Source organism: Larimichthys crocea, chromosome VIII (assembly GCF_000972845.2).
Source record: "Larimichthys crocea isolate SSNF chromosome VIII, L_crocea_2.0, whole genome shotgun sequence".
Classification (NCBI taxonomy): domain Eukaryota; kingdom Metazoa; phylum Chordata; class Actinopteri; family Sciaenidae; genus Larimichthys; species Larimichthys crocea.
In genome coordinates, this window is record NC_040018.1 from 30,428,435 (window position 1) to 30,447,947 (window position 19,513).

At 45.8% G+C, this 19,513-nt stretch overlaps 1 protein-coding gene across 6 annotated transcripts in view; it reads right to left on the reverse strand.

Annotated features, from left to right (window-relative positions):
* samd4a (sterile alpha motif domain containing 4A) overlaps positions 1–19,513 on the reverse strand; it is a 42,533-nt gene that overhangs the window by 12,713 nt on the left and 10,307 nt on the right. For 4 of the 6 annotated variants that reach the window (XM_027281483.1, XM_027281482.1, XM_027281480.1 and 1 more), the window contains exons 3-5: positions 4,733–5,329; positions 2,206–2,493; positions 396–505 (exon numbers count right to left, since the gene is read on the reverse strand). In XM_027281483.1, coding sequence (XP_027137284.1) covers positions 396–505; positions 2,206–2,493; positions 4,733–5,329 — 995 coding nt within the window. The remainder of the gene's footprint in view (positions 1–395; positions 506–2,205; positions 2,494–4,732; positions 5,330–19,513) is intronic. The other 2 variants (XM_027281485.1, XM_027281484.1) reach the window with 1 other exon arrangement.

Here is a 19,513-nt window from a genome sequence, read left to right on the forward strand (position 1 = left end):
TCAGGAAACTGTAACAGCAGGACGCTCACAGTGAAAACAGATCATCTCCGCTTGGAAAGACTAAAACTGATTCCAGCTAATTACATTTAGTTGCGGCTGATAAAACTTCTCACAGTGAAGACCTGACACACAGACAGTCCAGATATTTACAGATGGATCTGATAGCGGTGTGTTGAATCTGTCTCACAGAGGACGCGTCTTTGTCCTCCTGACAGAGAAAGACTCAGCAGCACCTGGAGGAAGTCCACGGCTTCCCGGTGAGCCGGGTTAATTTTAGCTGCATCCTCCGTTTCAGAGGAGACTCTTCAACGTGTCCGAGTACGAACACAGCGAGCGCTGACTTTGTCTTTGAAACTAGGACTGACGTGTGTGTGTGTGTGTGTGTGTGTGCGCACCTGTGCCTCTAGCTGATCTTCAGTCAGCGACAGCATCTCGTCGTAGGTCATCGTGGAGAAGAGAGCGGCGTACTTATGAAGACGGAGACTCTTCAGCCACGCGGGGACATCTGTGGGGCAGACCACACACACACACACACACACACACACACACACACACACAGTAGAAATATATAACACAGAATAAATACAAAAATGTAAATACATAAATTATAAAAAGAATAATATGAATCGGAGAGAAGAGTGAAAGTAAAAGAGGTCTTTGGATTTCATTCTTAACATCAGTCCAGATTAAGTGACGTTGGTGCCTCAGTGTTTGCTCACACACCCTGATGATCACAACATTTGTAACACAAACACACAGTAAACACATTCCCATGTTAAACATACAGGTGTGTTCGACGTTAAATCAACCTGAACGTTCACAGGCGTTTCGAGAGTCGAGCTGCTGCTGGAGGACGGATGAACTAATCACATTGTGACTGATCATGTGTTCGGTTTGACGTTGACTTACTGGAAATGTTAAAGTGCTCACTAATGTTGAGTGTCAGCTGCAGCTCTAATTTGTTGGTTTGGTTGTTGGTACGAACTCATAAAGAACAAACAAACACAGACTTCATGTTTTTCTGTACGCACACACTCACTCGAGCTCAGACGGGGACTTGACTGTACAACCACTGATCCTCTTTGTGCCGCATGTAATAAAGGCTCATTACTCAGGCGGACCTCAACCTTCCAGTAACTAACACACACTGTTGGTGTTCAGCTGAACAATGGCTCATGTTATGCAGATGCACCTACATGAAGCCTGCAGAGGTCACTGCTCCGTAAACTCTGTAAACTTTATTCCTCCACCTGACACTCGACACTCGGCTCAGCAGAGTCTTTTCTGGCAGCTGAAAACTTGTTTTTTTTCCTCTGAAGTCAAAAGGAAACGATATCTCGTCCTCGATGAGGATTGTTAGCAGTGTTTCCTGTTCAGCTGGATGACGACATGAAATGTTTGTGCTGCTTCTTCTTTTACAAACAGCGATAGCCTCAGTCAGAGTGAGGTCAGCGGGGTCGGCAGTCCTGGTCTCTGCTCCCCCCCCCTGACAAACTGCCCTGACCGGATCAACAAGTTGCCAAAGCCTCCAGCTGAATGCCTGAGGCAGGTTTCTCTGCCGATAGTCTGAACCCAGCACAGGACGGGTTAAAGTTTGTTTTATTCCTCCTGAATCACCACAGAACGTCATCAAACACTGAACAACAAGAAAAACCTTCAGCTCCTCCTCACAGCCTGTTTAAAACACAAAGGTTGATACTAATAATAAAATATTCACATCAAATTAAGAGAAGATTTGTCTCCTATGATCTGATTCACTGCTCGCTGGACCTGAACCGTCTGCCTGAAACTTAGGCCAGAACACAGGACGAAGAAGTACAAAGACAATGATGAAGACAAAGACAAAGAATGAGACAGAGACGAAAGACAGACGAGGAGGAAGAGACAAAGACAAAAGAGACGAAGACGAAAGAGACAAAGACGAAAGAAACAAAGACAAAGGAGACGAGGAGGAAGACGAAGACAAAAGAGACAAAGACGAAGGAGAAAGAAAGAAGACTTGCATAAACATTATTTCATTGTTGAATGAATTCATGAATTAAATCATAATTTAATTAATGGACAGTAGTGGACAGTTGTTTAGCAGCGCTGCTGACTGAGGGAAAGCTCTGAACCTGTGGCTCGTGTTCAGCCGTGTGAACATTGATCATGATCATTAATAACACTGACTGGTACCACTGACTGTGCGCTGGGCTTCGTACCCACCTCTCATGCCGCTGCCCTCCTCATGGAAGGAGCTGCGATGCAGACCTGACCCTCCTCCTAAACCAGCCTCCTCCAGGTGCTCGCTGCCTCCGCTGCCCGAGGAGGCGATGCTGCTCTGGGGTGAGAGCGGCGCGTGGTCTGGGGCTGGGCCTCTGGCGGTGCGGAGGTCCTCCTGGGACAACCAGCCGTGACCCAGCGGCTGGTTACTGGGGCCGCTCATGGGAGGGGTGAGGGACACGGAGCGCTTCAGGGGACTGTGCTGCTGGCTGCCACCTCCACTCGTCAGGACTACGGAACGACAACAAGACCGGTCAGGCCCAGACTGGAGGAATCACAGCGCTGTGTTACACTGTACAGCTACCTGACCTGAGCTGCTCTGACATCAGCGTGTCATCGATCAGGTTCTTCTTATCTCGTTACAATATTAAACTGATTACAGCAGCACTACAGTGAAGAATGAGGCGAACATGAAACAATATCCAAGCAGGTCTCATCTTTCCTGCAGACCACGGTGTGTCTGCGTTCATATCAACAACTGGAACACCTGACTGGATGATGGTGATGATCAGTCCTAATGTTGGTGTCATTACTCAGAGTCTGAAGGATGAAGATGCATCAGTCTCCGTATTATCTGAACTCATCGTGTTGTCGTGGACTGGAACTGTATTAATCGGATCTGAAACTAATGTTTGATTCTTCAGGTACGTACACTCTCCTGTTCATCTCTCCTTTCCTTCTCTTTCTTGTTGGTTTGAAGACTTAACTTTAACAAATATCACTCTCTGCACCTGGAATAAATCTGCCCGTCTTCGGACTTTAAAGCCAGCGGAAGCGGCTCTAACGTCGCAGACTTGTTGGAGGTAAACTGAATGAAAAGGTGAAGAGCCAAAGAGCTTTTTGTGTCGCCGCTCTGACGGGCTAAGCTGCCACCAATACTCCGAGTCTCTCTCCTCCTCCTCCTATATGCGGTCCTCTTACTGTTGGCGCTATGTATAGGACTTCATGGGCCCCGTTTAAAATAGGTGCCCAGCTAACATTACAAGTTCCAGTCCCTAAATATTAGCCATTTTCCCTAAATACAGTCTCCCACAAAGGCTGCCTTACAAGGGAAAGGATGGGTGGTATGTGCTGCTGTGGCTTGGACTGAGGCTGGCAGTATGGGCTGAGGGGGGTCGACAGGATGTGGTGTCAGTGCACAGCGCACAGGTTGATGTGGTCGGACAATTATACTCCTGTGATCGCCATCACGGCCGGATGAGCTCAGCGTGTATGTGCTCCGGTGTGTTCATCATCCGCTCGCGGTGTCCGAGCGGGCCGGGGTTACTGTAGTTCATCAGTTGTGAAATCCTGAGGTCTTTTGTGTGGGACTGAAGCTGCAAGCAGTCAAAAATACAAGAGGATCTTTCTTGGAGCAGCGAGCGGAGCTTTAAATGTGTCTGTATTTATAAACCCTCAGCTGTTTCTTTCATCTCCCAGAAAGAAAAAAAAAAACACAGAGCCCTTACATTCTTGTCTGGAAATATCCTGCTCTGACCATAGTTATGTTCAATTTCAGCAGCCCTGCCCTCTCTGTGTGTTGTCCTGCACCTCACGCAGCCTCTGTGAGCTGCTGTGTCGGCCTGACGATGAGTCTGTTCAGGGTGTGTCTTTTTAATGGACTTATAATGAAACCTGCATTACTTTTGTTGTGCTGCCAAGTCCCATACAGATGTTTGGTTTTTTTATTATTGTCCAATCAAGCACAGCTACAGCTGCCTGCTGTTTTTTTGGGTCAAGTTTAGAGACCCCGGTGTGAAGCGGAGCCTGGGGGCAGACAGAGAGGCTGTCATCATCAGGCCGGCTCGGAGTCGGTGGGCTGTAATCACTGGAGGTGTTCTCAGATAGTCGAGCGGTACTTTGAAATACACGAGTCGGTCTGGGTTGAAATTCTGACAAAATAAAGTAATCAAAGTAAAAAAACTGACAGGGTGGTTAGCACTCTTGAATCAGCGTCAGGTGTGTGTAGCCAAAATCAACGGCCCAACACAACAAAAAAGCAGAAGAGGCTCCTCAGACGGACGAAGGAAAGAGTCGGGAAACACGATGTGAAATAATGTGAAGCGGCTTCATCAAAGAAAATAAACCGATGGAAAGAGGATAGACGAGACCTGGACTGAAGAGACGCTCAGTGTGGGTGACGTATTTCAAGAACTATCCTTCTTTATCTTGGCTCTTAATTCAGCTACGTTAAATCTTTGCACTTCATTTTAAAAAATGTTTTGGGAGGTCGATCTCATTTCAAGGCTTCGGTCGGATGATTTAACTCTTCACGGACAACTTTAATGATCCGATGAAGTTTATAGCCCATTGATCAGTTTGCAGTGAGGCTGTAAATCAAATGCTGCCGACCCGTCTGACACCTGACGTTTGGATTAGCAGTAAATGAATTGTTTAAAATAAGAAATGTCGTAATAAGATGGAGAATAAGAAGAAGCAATACAAATGTCGTTGTGTACGAGTCACACAGGACAGAGGAGACTTCACTTACTGGTGTTACCGCCTCCGCCAATTCCAACCGTGTTGATGGTTGCCGGCACAGAGGATGACGGGTAGAGCAGGAGGTGCCCGTTCTCACAGCCCTGCTGCTGCTGATGCCAGCCTCCGCCCAGCCCCGAGTCCCTGGAGCTCTGCCACCCATTGAGGCGATCGTCCGAGCCGTAGCGCTGGTGGTGATGCAGGGAGTAGATGTTGCCTGATGAGGAGGTGTTGGTGGAGGAGGAAGATACCGATGAGGTGAGGGTGGATGGAGGCGTGGACTGGTGGTGGTGGTGGTGCTGCCCGGAAGGAGGAGGCCTCTCCAGCGAGTCTCCCCGGGCGGTGGCTCTCTCCTCCAGGTGGTTTAGCCAGAGCGCCAGGGTGGCTCGGTCGTCCAGGGACGTGGCCGGGTGGATGAGGGCGTAGGACAGGAGCTGGCGGGACTCCTCCAGGTGGTGGCCGTGCTCGATGGTGTGGGCCAGGATGCGTGGCAGCAGGCGCATGTACTCGCCCTTGGCTTCGACGTTGCCCGGTTTGAGCAGCGGGAGGTGGGTGAGGACGAGCGAGATGACGCGCTCCTTAGACTCACCCTGCCATTGGCTGATCACCCCTGTGGAGGAGGAAAGACATCGTTTATTTCAATGTTCAGAGCTTAAAAAGTCGTTTGTGTGACTGCATGAATTCAAAGTTTAGCATCTCATTAAGCTGCCAGCCAATCGTGGTCAACCTAACCGATCGAAAACTTGGCAGAATTCTGCTGCACGATATCCACGGCGGTAGCAGAGGACGATTGTAACTGATGGACAGACTGGTGAACACATGCATGATTAAAAATAGAAGACAGCCAGATGATGTCAGACCCGCTGCACTGTCATCCTTCTATTTTTCTGTGAACACCCAGCTGTGCAGGCTGCTGATGGCGGCTGTGCAGCTCTATACATAACCTGGAGGTCATGGAGCTCTATTGTTGTCCGAGTAAGTGGGCCGCTAGGAGCCCATTCCTATCGTCTTGGACCAGCGCTATAGATACCAACTGGTCAGGGCGACGGCTTTGGAAAGCCACGCAAATAGAGACAGGACGCGGGGCCGGCTTCACTTCCTGCTTGGGAGATGTTTGGTGTGTGTGTGTGTGTGTGTTGAGTTTGACCACGGCGGTCATTCTTAACCCCGCGGATCTCGTCTCTAAATCCGACGTATGAGGTGAAACTAGAAAATACATGTGCTGCCGTCCAAAGATATCCCAATGTCACGGCGAGCTCGGTGGTGATGTACAGCTCCGCCCGCCCTGTCGAGCGGACAGCTGCAGCTCTGAGCAGGCGGATGAAGAGCGCAGACCCCCCGAAGCCTCCAAACACGGTTCATTCATTTAATCTGTGAAAGATGACCAGCACGCTGGGATTAAATCATTCAGACTTGAGCCTACGCACAACGTGGAACTCACACACTTTTACACAATCCAATGGCTTTCTGCTCACAGCATGTGTATGTGTGTGTGTGTGTGTGTGTGTGTGTGTGTGTGTCTGTCTAGAAGATGTGAACCTGACTGAGTCGTCATGTTGTGATGTAACATAGATTAAAAGATGTTAAAAGAAATTTTATTTTGAAGTTGTAGCTTTTATTTTGGTAACTTTCTGTTGGATTCTAACTCCTGGTCGTCATGTGGACGCGTTAACTCATCCATCTGTTTTCTGTTCTCGTGGCGTTGCCGGTGAATATTTATATTTTATTAGTTTATGAATCTGAAGAATTAAAATGTTATGTAAATGTTATATTTGTTTAATTTAAGCACATATTACCTGTGGCTAGACTGTTACCTGTGATATTACCTGTGAAGTTACCTGTGATGTCATTTTGATGGTTTTATTTGTTTATTTCAGTTTCATGTAGATGAGAACAGTACATCTATCTTATATCATAAAAACAAATATTCTCACTGTTTGCCTTCTCATTTGAAGTTCAGACATTTTATGAGAATTCAGGTGTGTGTGTGTGTGTGTGTGTGTGTCACCTTGAAGAGTCAGCTGATACAAAGAGCTACCTCTGATTTTAACATTCTTTTACTGGTTTATGAATCTCTTCATGGTCTTAGTCAAACCTATTTATCAGATTTACTTTGAACCTGTGAACCCTCGAGGACCTTCAGGTCTTCCTAACGTCAGAACACGTCTCACTGTGGTCTGAGGAACAACCTGAAGATCTGCAGACGGCAGAGTGCTCATGTATTTAAGAGGAAACTTTACATGTACAAATAAAGTCTGACTGATTGAAGATTGAACAGCCAGGTTTGGTATTAGACTACATGGAGGTGGAGGAGGAGGAGGAGGAGGAGGAGAGGGTGAACTAAACGGAGGGAGCGAGGAGGTGTGCGAGGGGAGCCGGGGAGTTACTCCACTCTGCTCCAGGGATGATGTAATGCTTGGTTCCTCTGAGTGAGGCGAGCCTCGGACCGTCCGAGAACACGAACTGTTCCGTGATTAAAACTCGTTTAATTCTGAAGAGGACTGGAAAACGTTAACACAGAAACTCTGATGAACGCTCCAACAGAAGCAGCGCCGCGACACGCTGCCAACTTTTAAACATCGCTTCAACTCTGGACGGTGAAATGTTCTGAACTTTTGTTTGGCAGTCTATAAAAAAGTTTTGTTGACCATAAAAAGACCTGACTCATCATCACTTGTTGTCCTGGACTCATTAACTAACGGCAGATCAAATGTTTCAGGCAGAATATGTCAAAACTCGACATCATTACCTGTTTATAGCACATTTGTCTGGACTCTGTCCTGCACTGGTCTCTAGAACACCTCAGGCCCGGATCGTGGCTGTTTGAGCTCAACATTTCTGACAACAAACTGCAGAAAAGTATCCCCTCAAACCTCAGATGTAGCTGTAGTTCCCCGCAGAGATGAGGAGGACGTACAGCTGACATGAAGATTCAAAGAGTCTTCCCCTCAGGAAGCTACTTCAGGCTTCATCGACCTCTCGCTCCGAGGTCAAAAGGTCAAGGAGTTTGTCTCGAAGAAGTTCCCCTCACAGCGGGCAAACACGAAGCATCTGTCGCCACGCCGAGAGAGGTCACAGTCATAGTACCCTGCACGGGTTCAAAGGTCAACTATATCTATCTCCACACTTTGTTTTAGCGCTGGACAAAGGTCTGACTGAGAGACCCACGATGCCCACGGCCTAGAGAAACACTACAGAGCACACGAATGATCCCAGAGGGACGGAGACACAGTAACAAGACAGGATGAGGACACGTCAGGCTCAGTCCTTCTTTCTCTCCTAACCTCGTCTGTCTGACGTAAAGAGGAGCAGAGGAGCAGTCAAACACTGTTTCCTCCTCGTTTCCTCGCAGCCTCTGACTCACGGTGACTGCATTTGGTGCTGTTGGCTCAGCGGGGTGTGAATCAGTGAGCTTGCATGCTGAGAAGAGCCCTGTTATTAAACTCTACGAGCGTCACAGTGAATGAATGAAGTCTTTTCTGCTGTGTCCTGTGTATCGTTACTTCCTGCCTTTGTTGAGACTGTCTTCCTCCCTGATTGGTTTCTCCTGTCCCTCGTTAGTCTCACCTCCTCCCCGTGTTTCCTCCTCTCGTTCTCTGTTATAGGTTTAGTTTGTTCGACTAGTTTTGGATTTAGAGTTTCAGTTTTCTGATGTTTTCGGCCATTAAAGTTACTTTTTGTTCACTTCACCTTCGTGTCTGCGCAGGGCCGGGATTCACCTAAAATTCAAACATGTCCAGTCAGAGAAAACGTTCTCTCTCTGATGTCTGTATGTCTTCAACAACTGACTGTGGAATCAAATAAAAAACAATCCAATCATATTTCTGTTTCAGGAAGCATTCGTCAGCACGTCGTTGGTGTTCTGACTCATTTATTTCACAAACTGTCTCATGTCGACACAACGTTTTTTTAAATGCACAGATTTGGACTTCCGCTCGCTGCTTCTTCTTAAATCGACTATTGGAGGAGATCGAGTCCACACTGTGAAGCAACATGCTGTCAGATCGCAGTGATCGGCATCTGCTCTGGTCTGAAGTCAGACGACATGCAGCTCCACAGGCTGAGGTGGAGGATTTCTGATTTACACAGCGTGGTGTTGGTCTGTGTGTCTCCAGTTCAAACACTCCTACAAATCCTCCACACTGGACCTTTAACACGCAGACCCTCAACAGACTAAACAATCAAACCAGAGTGAGGTTTTATTCAATGAGACAAAGGGTGTTTGGCTTGTTCTTTCATGCCAGGCAGAGAGACAGGGGGCATGCTGGGAACTGATGAATCACATCAGCATCATTGAGAAACGGTGAAAAAGAAAGTCAGACGTACGCAAACAGTGAAACCTCAGACAGAGAGAGTCATTTGTTTGGGAGCTGACGCAGCGTTTCTCTGCTGGTGAACTCGGTGCCATGCTGCCCTCTCGCTGCCCTCTCGCCGCCCTCTGACACTCTGAGACAAGGCGGCTGCTTTCAGCACAGTCCTGCCTCTCCGAGGAGAATTCTCCCTCTGTCCACGTCCCATCACCCGCCGCTCCTCCACAACCTGGAGAGTTTCTCAGCATCGAGGACGCTTCAGCAGAAACACAAAGGCAGGCAGGCAGACAGAGGGGGAAGTCAGCTGCTCACTGTACACTTAAACTACGAGGCGCTGCTGAACTGAGAGTGAGAGGCGTGACTCATGTTTCCCTAAATGTTCAAACGACTTGCTCAGCAATATCTATCAATATAACACAGGTCCAGCTACGTGTTCCCTCTCGTCCTCTGACTCTGAAGTCAAACTGGAGCAAAGGAAGTCAAGAGAATAAAATAAAACATTAACATCACACTGTAACATGAACTTAAAAGTAATCTATTACTGTTTAAAATGTGGATGAGCAAAGCAGACAGCTGAATAAATCACCTGATCATCACAGCTGCTTGTATTTCACTGGGTTTTTCATTTATCACACAGAAAATATTGGAGGAAAGTTTAAGGGGTGTAAAGTTTCTGGTAAATTTCCAGAAACTTTAGAATGGGAAGTTACGCTGGGGAGTATTAAACAATTAAAAAACATTTCAACAGATTTATTTGTAAGTAGAACTTTTTTATTGAACAATATTATGTAGTCCACCAGCTCACATGTGTGTCTTCAACAGTCTCTGTGTGCTCTGGGCTCTAAAGTGTGGTCCAGGTACAGAAATCACCTGTGCAGGTAGAGGGCGTGGCCTCAACAGCCCCGCAGTAAGCAGTGTGCTGTGTGCATGTGACAGCAGACATTTAAGTGGACCTGCATGAAATCTGGTTGTTTTAGTCGAGATGATGCTAAAATATATTTTCACCAACTATATTTACGTTCACTGTTAAAGGGCCAACCTTAAATTTTGTAAATTCCAGTTAATTCCCATGGAAAGTTTCCAACTTTTGCAACCTAAGTGGCACTCTCTGGAATCTCTGAAATCATTTTATTAATTAAATAAACAATCAAAAAAACATATCGTACTATCAAACCCCGCCTCTCGCCCAAAGTCAGCTGGGATAGGCTGCAGCCCCACGGCGACCCTGACGAGGAGAAGAGGTCACAGATAACGGATGGACGGATTATACCATCAACATACTGCAATATATTAAATATATACATTCACAGTGAGTCCCCAGCTAAAACGTGGCGCAGAGATAGTCGGCAGAGGTGAAAGGAACGGGTCGAAACAGGAAACATCAGACAGTGAAGTGCAGGTCAGGAGTTCTGCTCTGTTCAGGATTCAGGATTCAGCGCTGCTGGATTTTACCCTATGTCACGATGTTGGTACCTGGAGAGCGAAGTGGTACGCAGTTTAAAAGGTTTGACAAACACTGATCGGCTCCATTTTAAATGATGAAATGTGGAAGAAGAAGAAAAGAAGAAGTGACCTTTAACTCTAAATTACTGTCCTATGTCACGAGACGTGTGTGTTCACTGTCACACAGTAGCCTCTTTGAACTCCGTGTGAATGTGAGGATCAGTCGACGCTCGCTGACCCTGAGCTGCAGAGAGAGCGAGAGCGTCCTCTTCACATCCGACCGCGATCACAAGACACGAGTGACAGAGGTGGAAACAATGTGATTGTTTTAGCTCATTTGTTACACATTGGTTATGTGCAAACACAAGCACACCCCGATGGAGACACACACACACACACACACACACACTTGTGGAGAGTGTTTGTTAGACACATGATTCCTCTGGTTTCTAAATATAGACGGGTCAACAGCACAAAGCCACAACACGGCAGCTAGCACAACAGATAGGACCATATTAGTGGTTAGCAAAGGGACACACACACACACACACACACACACACACGGACAATGACACACCAGCTTTGTCCGTGTGTGTGTGTGTGTGTGTGTCACAGGGAGACAAAGTATGTAAACGAGGCGAGACAGTGTGTGTCTGGAAAGGTGTGTACGTACACTTGACCCCAACTCACACCTACTACAACTACCCAGCTACAAACCTGTGTGTGTGTGTCTGTGTGTGTGTGTGTGTGTGTGTGTGTGTTCAGTTTAATGTATTCACTGTAATCAGTCATAATAGCAGTATTATTATAGTAATAAAGAGTAAATAAATGTTGTCAGGTTGGTTGGCTCACTTTCAGCTGAGGTGTGACGAGGACAGTTCGGGTTAGAGAATGAACGTCGTCCATGGAAAATCCTCACGAGTCTGTGTGTGTGTGTGTGTGTGTGTGTGTGTGTGTGTGTGTGTCCTTTAAACCCCTGTCCTGTGCTCCTCCTGTTAGCAAAACAAACATGAGGCCAGCTCACTTTGTCCCACCGCCGCCAACTCACTATAGCTGTTGTTGATTCAACACCAACGTCCGACACGGCGTGTTCCCTTTACCGACCCGAGGACAGCGAGAGAGAGCTGACCGACAGAACACAGGGCGGGGGGGTTAATTCAAGAGAGGAGCTGACAAAGAGGCTAAGACGAGCGAGCTGAAAAACACTAAGAGAGGGAGAGACGGCAGGAGGGGAGGAATGATAAGAGTTCATAAAACAAGGCTGCGGTTCCAACAGTTTGGACGACGTAGAAGAAGTTGTGGAAGAAGAAAAGGGAGATTTGGGCCGGGTAGAGAGAGGAGAAGAGAGTTAAGACAGAGAGTAGTAGATGGGTGGAGTGCGAGGTGGGAGGGGGTAGAAAGGAAAAGTTCCCGCTCCTGCTTTCCGAGTGGATTCTCCAGCTCAGCAGTGGGGAATGTGCTGGCATACCACAGAGCCTGCTGCTGAAGAATGCAGTGATTCCTAACGGATCCACAGCCGACACACACACACACACACAGCTCTGTACTGACGCTCTGTTTAACACTCAGTAAAACGGCTCTGTCCCACAGCACATGTAATGAGCCACAACATCAAAACGTCCTCTCGTTTACGCAAAACACCGACACGGCAAACGAGTGGTTAACATCGACATCGTGACACTGCAGAGACTGAAACAACAGGTTTCACACCTTACACCTCAATTCCACCAGTATAAGAAGAACAAAGACTAAAGGACTGTGACTCACGATAAGTAAAGTTTCATTATATTATATAACGGCACAAATCTCCCGACACTGTTCAGAGGAAGAGGACTCGGCTTGATGCTGTGAGGTCAGCAGATGTTTGTGGAGTTTATACAGAGTTAATACACTCACTGTGTTTACCAAGTGATTTAATACAAGATATCTGCATTATTAAACTGATTTCAGTGTTTCAGTGTCAGTGATACGTGAGTGATTCCTGAGTTATGTGGTTCATGTGCAGTGACAGATCGTCAAGGATCTCTTGGACCATCAAGTACCTGCCAGAGCTGGACCATGTGAAGTTTTAGTGCTATTCTACCTTATTACTAATTATTACTTGTTGCTGAGTCAAGACCAAACACTTCCTCAGGCATCAGTGGCCTTGCTCAGAGTGCGACAGCCGAAGAGCTGAAACACAAACGTGTTGTAACACTTTCTAGGAGCATCTTCATATAGACCGGAGGGGGGATGAAGTCTGTCCTCCAGCAGTAGAACGAAGTGAGAGAGTGAAAGAACAAATACAAATAAAGACGAATGAGGACAAAAATGAAAAAAAGGAGGTAAAACAAAGTAACTGAAAGAGAAAAGTCTAAACTGACAGAAAAACAAAGAAAGTGAAAGAGAAAAGTCTAAACTGACAAAGAAAAACAAAGAAAGTGAAAGAGAAAAGTCTAAACTGACGGAAAAACAAATTAAGTGAAAGAGAAAAGTCTAAACTGACAAAGAAAAACAAAGAAAGTGAAAGAGAAAAGTCTAAACTGACAGAAAAACAAAGAAAGTGAAAGAGAAAAGTCTAAACTGACAAAGAAAAACAAAGAAAGTGAAAGAGAAAAGTCTAAACTGACAGAAAAACAAAGAAAGTGAAAGAGAAAAGTCTAAACTGACAAAGAAAAACAAAGAAAGTGAAAGAGAAAAGTCTAAACTGACAGAAAAACAAAGAAAGTGAAAGAGAAAAGTCTAAACTGACAAAGAAAAACAAAGAAAGTGAAAGAGAAAAGTCTAAACTGACAGAAAAACAAAGAAAGTGAAAGAGAAAAGTCTAAACTGACAAAGAAAAACAAAGAAAGTGAAAGAGAAAAGTCTAAACTGACAGAAAAACAAAGAAAGTGAAAGAGAAAAGTCTAAACTGACAAAGAAAAACAAAGAAAGTGAAAGAGAAAAGTCTAAACTGACAGAAAAACAAAGAAAGTGAAAGAGAAAAGTCTAAACTGACAAAGAAAAACAAAGAAAGTGAAAGAGAAAAGTCTAAACTGACAGAAAAACAAAGAAAGTGAAAGAGAAAAGTCTAAACTGACAAAGAAAAACAAAGAAAGTGAAAGAGAAAAGTCTAAACTGACAGAAAAACAAAGAAAGTGAAAGAGAAAAGTCTAAACTGACAAAGAAAAACAAAGAAAGTGAAAGAGAAAAGTCTAAACTGACAGAAAAACAAAGAAAGTGAAAGAGAAAAGTCTAAACTGACAAAGAAAAACAAAGAAAGTGAAAGAGAAAAGTCTAAACTGACAGAAAAACAAAGAAAGTGAAAGAGAAAAGTCTAAACTGACAAAGAAAAACAAAGAAAGTGAAAGAGAAAAGTCTAAACTGACAGAAAAACAAAGAAAGTGAAAGAGAAAAGTCTAAACTGACAGAAAAACAAAGAAAGTGAAAGAGAAAAGTCTAAACTGACAGAAAAACTAAGAAAGTGAAAGAGAAAAGTCTAAACTGACAAAGAAAGTGAAAGAGAAAAGTCTAAACTGACAGAAAAACAAAGAAAGTGAAAGAGAAAAGTCCAAACTGACAAAGAAAAGCAAAGAAAGTGAAAGAGAAAAGTCTAAACTGACAGAAAAACAAAGAAAGTGAAAGAGAAAAGTCTAAACTGACAAAGAAAAACAAAGAAAGTGAAAGAGAAAAGTCTAAACTGACAAAGAAAAACAAAGAAAGTGATAGAAAGCAAAGACAGAAGGCGACGAGAAAGAACAAACAGAGTCAAAGTAAGAAAAGACGGTGTGTATACACGGTAAAGAGATATGACTGCCCTCTAAAAGTCAGTGATTCAAGTCCTCAGTCAAATCTCTGCAACACGAGTATCAGCAGGTCGGCTGTAAACTTTTCAAACTGACAGAAACGGAGGGCAGCGTGACGCCGGGCAGCATCGCCCTGATGAAGACTATCCATGACATCTGCTAAACACAGCACAAACACATCACTGAAAAATGCAAAAACAAACTTTCTGAATCCGTTATTAAACGTGTCACAGGTTGTTTTTTCAGAAAGAAAGATGCTGCTATGATGGAGCAGCATCAAATGATGGAGAGAGACGTTGGAGCACGAGGAAGGACGAAACATCAGATATGAGAGTTTAGTGCAGCCATGAACTGGGGAAAACTGAAGCCAGAGCGAGAGAGAGGTGTGGTTCACAAAATATATGATCTAATGCTATACACTGCATCGCCCCACCCAGGAGGGAGACGGAGAGGGAGGGAGGACGAGTCCATGTCCTGACAAGAAGTGTAGGCAGGCTCCCACAGGCCCTAACACAAGCTTTGGGGCCCTGTGTGGACGGACGGGGGAGGGAAAGAAAGGGGGAGGATACGAGAGACAAAAAGTTCAGCAGTGTCAACAGGTTTCAACCGGAGGAGGAGGAGGAGGAGGAAGAGAGAGAGAGTAAAATAAACAATCACACGAGCAAGAAACATGACGGAGAACACCAAAGAGTCAGTCTGACCTACTGACACAGAACTGACCCACTTTAGACTTTTCCCAAAACGTCTTAAAGGGAGGCGACATTCAGCCACATCGACACATCAGACTAAATACAAGCAGGACAAACATTTTTAACTAGTGTGTGAATTATTCTGCTGAGATCAGCTGAATGTTCTGAGCTGTAAGTATTTAAAGTTTGATGAGCGGGCTGGTGAGACAGAGGAGATCTGGACGTGTCAGTCAACGTGTGAGACAGGTGAAGCTGGCTGAGAGGAAGCAGGCAGTGAAGCTGTCAGGAAGCAGTCAGCAGGTGATTTACCTCGCTCACACGCCGCTCTCACCTGATGTTTGGACAATGGACGGCTTAGACAAACATGACTGACACACGTCCGTGAGTGACAGCACACGCGTGCAGCTGATTTCCTAAAAATCTGGTTTCTGTCAAAAGTACAGGTCGACAGCTTCACCTGTGTTCTGCTTTATATATGTTATTGTGGTTTATTATGGTCGTCCTCTTTACATCTACAGTCCAGGTCGTCACATTTGAACAGATACATTCAGACTGCAGGGTGGAAATGGACTTTAGGAAGTGAGTGCCCAGGTAGCTCACCTGGTGGAGCATGCACCCCATGGACCTGTCCTTGTCCCAGTGGCCCGTGGGTTCGATTCCAACCTCTGTCTGTCTGTCTGTGTCTCTCTCTCTCTTCCTGTCACTTCAAAATAAAAGCCCAGGAAAAAATCTCTAATGTCATCTACCATCCACTGACAGATGTTCAGTTCGACTCACCACTCAACAGCAAACTTTGTTTTAAGTTACACACTGCAACCAAATGAATACACACGCCTCACCCTCTCTGCCAGTTTTTGGTTTGTCTGTTCTGGGCTACTGTAGAAAAATTGCAGTTCAAGGAGGCGGACTACGTGGGAGAGGACCCGCTCTCACTGTCGATATAAAGAACTCATTTTGAGACAACAAACACACAATTCGTATTTTCAGGTGATTAAATACTGATATAGTGTATTCCACTCCTAAATCTGACGCACTGGACCTTTAAACACTAACCCGGATAAATGACTCATTAACTGGTGCATGTGTCATTCTAATGAATCGATACACTGACGTGTGTGTCCGATCTTAAATATTCTTGGTTTCATATTTTAGCAGCATTTGGCCGGTGGCTGGCGCTCATTTCCCAGCATGCACTCTGTAAAACAAACAAACAAACGTCTGATCATCGTAGGTGTGAAAACATTATATCAGCGCTAAGAAAAGGAAACAGACTGTTTGGTTCACTGCGTCTCTGTGTGTATGGTGGCAGAGCGAAAACATAACGAAATAAGAAACAATGACATGATGAGCTGTTTTTATTGGTCAGTCCGAGCTTTGCTCTCTCGTCATGGAAACCAGGACACACTCAGAAAACACGACAAACATCATCTCTGACGTGAAGACGAGCGCGGCGCCTCCCGCGTTCGGGTCACGGGAGGAAACTTATCCTGAATGAAATCAGAGAGACGTCAGTCAGCGTCTCCTTCAACACACACACACACACACACACACAGATTCATGTGAGCTGAGATAAAACAGGAAGAGGGACACCTTTTCATAGCAGCCTTACATCATTACAGTCAGGACACCTGCTCAGTTTATACAAGATTATATAAAGCACAGCTCTCATCTGGCTTTCACATTGTGTGTGTGTGTGTGTGTGTGTGTGTGTGTGTGTGTGTGTGCAGCAGTGCTGCTGTACAGTAGGTGTAAAGTAGGTCTTTTCCGCTTGCGTGCTTATTTATTTATACTGGGTAATGTTTTAAACAGCCGCCAAGATGAGTGTGTGTGTGTGTGTGTGTGTGTGTGTGTGTGTGTGTGTGTGTGTGTGTGTGTGTGTGTACTTCTAAAGTGGGAAGCACCTGCCTGACGATGAGCTGTGTGCGTGCGTGTCTCCCTTCCACAGGAAAAGGAAAAGCATCATGGCGGCTGCTGTACACGCTCCACGTCCAGCCTGCTCAGAACCGGGTCAGCCAAGTCGACAACTTCAAACTCTGCCGCTGCGTCAACACAAACCTCCGTCACAGACCACAGTGAAGGCTATCGATGGATTTGTGCACCACATCTTAAGAAGTCTTACGCTGCAGGCCTGTGTACACCTCAGCACTTCACGTGGACGTCACCCAACAACAGTAGCAGTAAATTACAAAGATTAAACGACAACACAAACTCGAGAACACTCATCCACTTAAAAACAACACCGGGAGATAACAGAGTTATTACCACAGGAAACAGGAGCCTGCGATCTTTACGAGAACATTCGAGTCACTGAGAGGTCAGCACAGTACAACAAACCAGGATTTCTACACACACCTACAGGTGAGACACTGCGTGTGCAAGAACTCGCTGGAACCTTTGAGCGGTTCTCATCAGCTGGAGCCACAAAAAGCAGAAGTAAATATTCACAACAAGTGTGAACTTGGTTGGACTCGCATGGCTGAGAACATCCTCAAATGTGTGACTGATAACGATGCGTGGGATGAGATCTTGTCGTTTCCTTTCAATCTGTAATCGCCGTAAAGAGTTACACTGTATATATGCATATATATGTTGCCTTATATTTATTGTATAAAGCAGGAGCCTCACTGAACTGTCTCAAAAAACTTGAACAAAAACCAAAACAGACAATACTTCCTGTGTAACAGAGGGAGCAGAGACGATCTTACTTTACGCTCACGGGAAGAATTCTATTGTTTCTGCCATAACTGGAGTTTACATTTGAAGTCAGCGTGAATAAAACTACAGGTGCTCCCGTGGTTCAGGACTACTTGCAGACACGACATCCTTAATGTGTGTTCTGGGGAGTGAAGAGGCCAGATGACGCTTCTTTATTGTCTCATCTTTTTCCCAGCAGTGGGGGAGGTTTCCTAGCTGCTGTATGAATGGAGAACAATCCTTTGCTATCCTTCACTCCAACCCCCCATCCCTTCCCACTTCCTCTCCAGTCTTTCATCAACATCCCCTCTTCTCCCCTGCTGCAGTAGTAACTGCTGGTTGGAGGATCTGGAGGAAGCAGGGTGGTGCTAGTGGTGGTGGGGATCTGCAGTCTACCTGTGGAAGCGTACGTAGCGGCGCTCCAGTGTTGGGAAGGCTCTGAATGTGGCAGTCGCAGCTATGCTGGGAATGTGAGCCTCAGCTCTGCCAGGGCTGGACCAGAGAAGCCCACAACTCTATTTAAGGAAATGGCAGTCAGGGGCCCGTCGGCTCGCTCTGCCTCTCCATGTCTCTGTCCGTCTGCCTCCCGCTCTGCTCAGAGCCCCCTGCCTTCCTTCCTCAGACAAGAATGAGAATTATTTTCCTTTGTGGAAGAAGGAAGGTTTATTTCCGTACCTGCTGGGAAGACAGAGAACACACACACACACACACACACACACACACACACACACTGCAGCAGTGCACTGGTGGTGTGGTTTGGTAATTGTTTCCGGTACATTTGTGAGCCTGGTAGGGATGTGTCTTTGTAAATGAGTTCAGTGCTGCGGTCTGCCAATTAACAACGATAACAACGAGTCAGTAAAAGTCTGAAAGAAGTGAAAGTTTCAAAGTTACCGACACGGTAACGAACATGCAGGTCTGATTGACTGCTGACTGCTCAAACACACACAGCTCTGTTGAAGTAATCCTTTGTTCAGCCTCGTCCTTTTAGCCAGCGGAGGTTAGGCGCAGAGTTACGGACACATTTTTTAAAAATCATTTATTTATTGAACCAGAAAGCTAAAAGAGTACACGACGAAACTACACGTAGAATTTAACACACGAGGGTCTGCGTGTCTGTCACCTCCAGACTGTTCACGGGAGGCGTGTCGTGTCGTGGGCGTCACTACGTGATGAAATAACGAAGTGGTTTTAACCTTTTACACCAACGAGGATTTCACTCATTTTCTTTCTAATCTCAAAAATTCTAAATAAAATTCAAATAACGCTCGCCTGGCTTGCAATAAATCCCGACATCAACATTGTCCACGTTCCTTCCATCACAACAGTCACTTGATTTATTCACCCACGCCGCTGGAAAGCTGCTGCGGGGCGACAGATTTGTTTTACGAGACAAACGTTTGGTTTCCTGCCCGGCGGAGTTTGGAAGTCTTTTCCAACATGACATCAAATTAAAGAGCAAACGTTTGGGACCCGTTAACGTTTAAGAATAAAAAAATCTGCTGCATGTGAATCAGAAACATTTTGACTCATGGACAGATCTGCAGCTAATGCTACCGACACACGCGGCGCTTAACCAACTGGTTCGACCACGTCAGCCCGCTCAGAGTCTTCCACTGTGTGTGTGTGTGTGTGTGTGTGTGTGTGTGTGTGTGTGCATTTTGCTGCAGCTTGTGATGTATGTTGTATGTTCAAGTGTCGTGTGGAATGTGGAGTGTGCGTCTGCGAGCTGTGAGGCAGACGGGTTTACCCAGCATCCTCCTGGGCCTGTCCACAGCCTGGGGGATGTAAAGCTTCAGCATCCGGCACCATGTGAGTGGACACACACACACACACACACACACACACACACACACAGGCCCATTCATAAAAACAGGAGAGCACACCAGCCCGA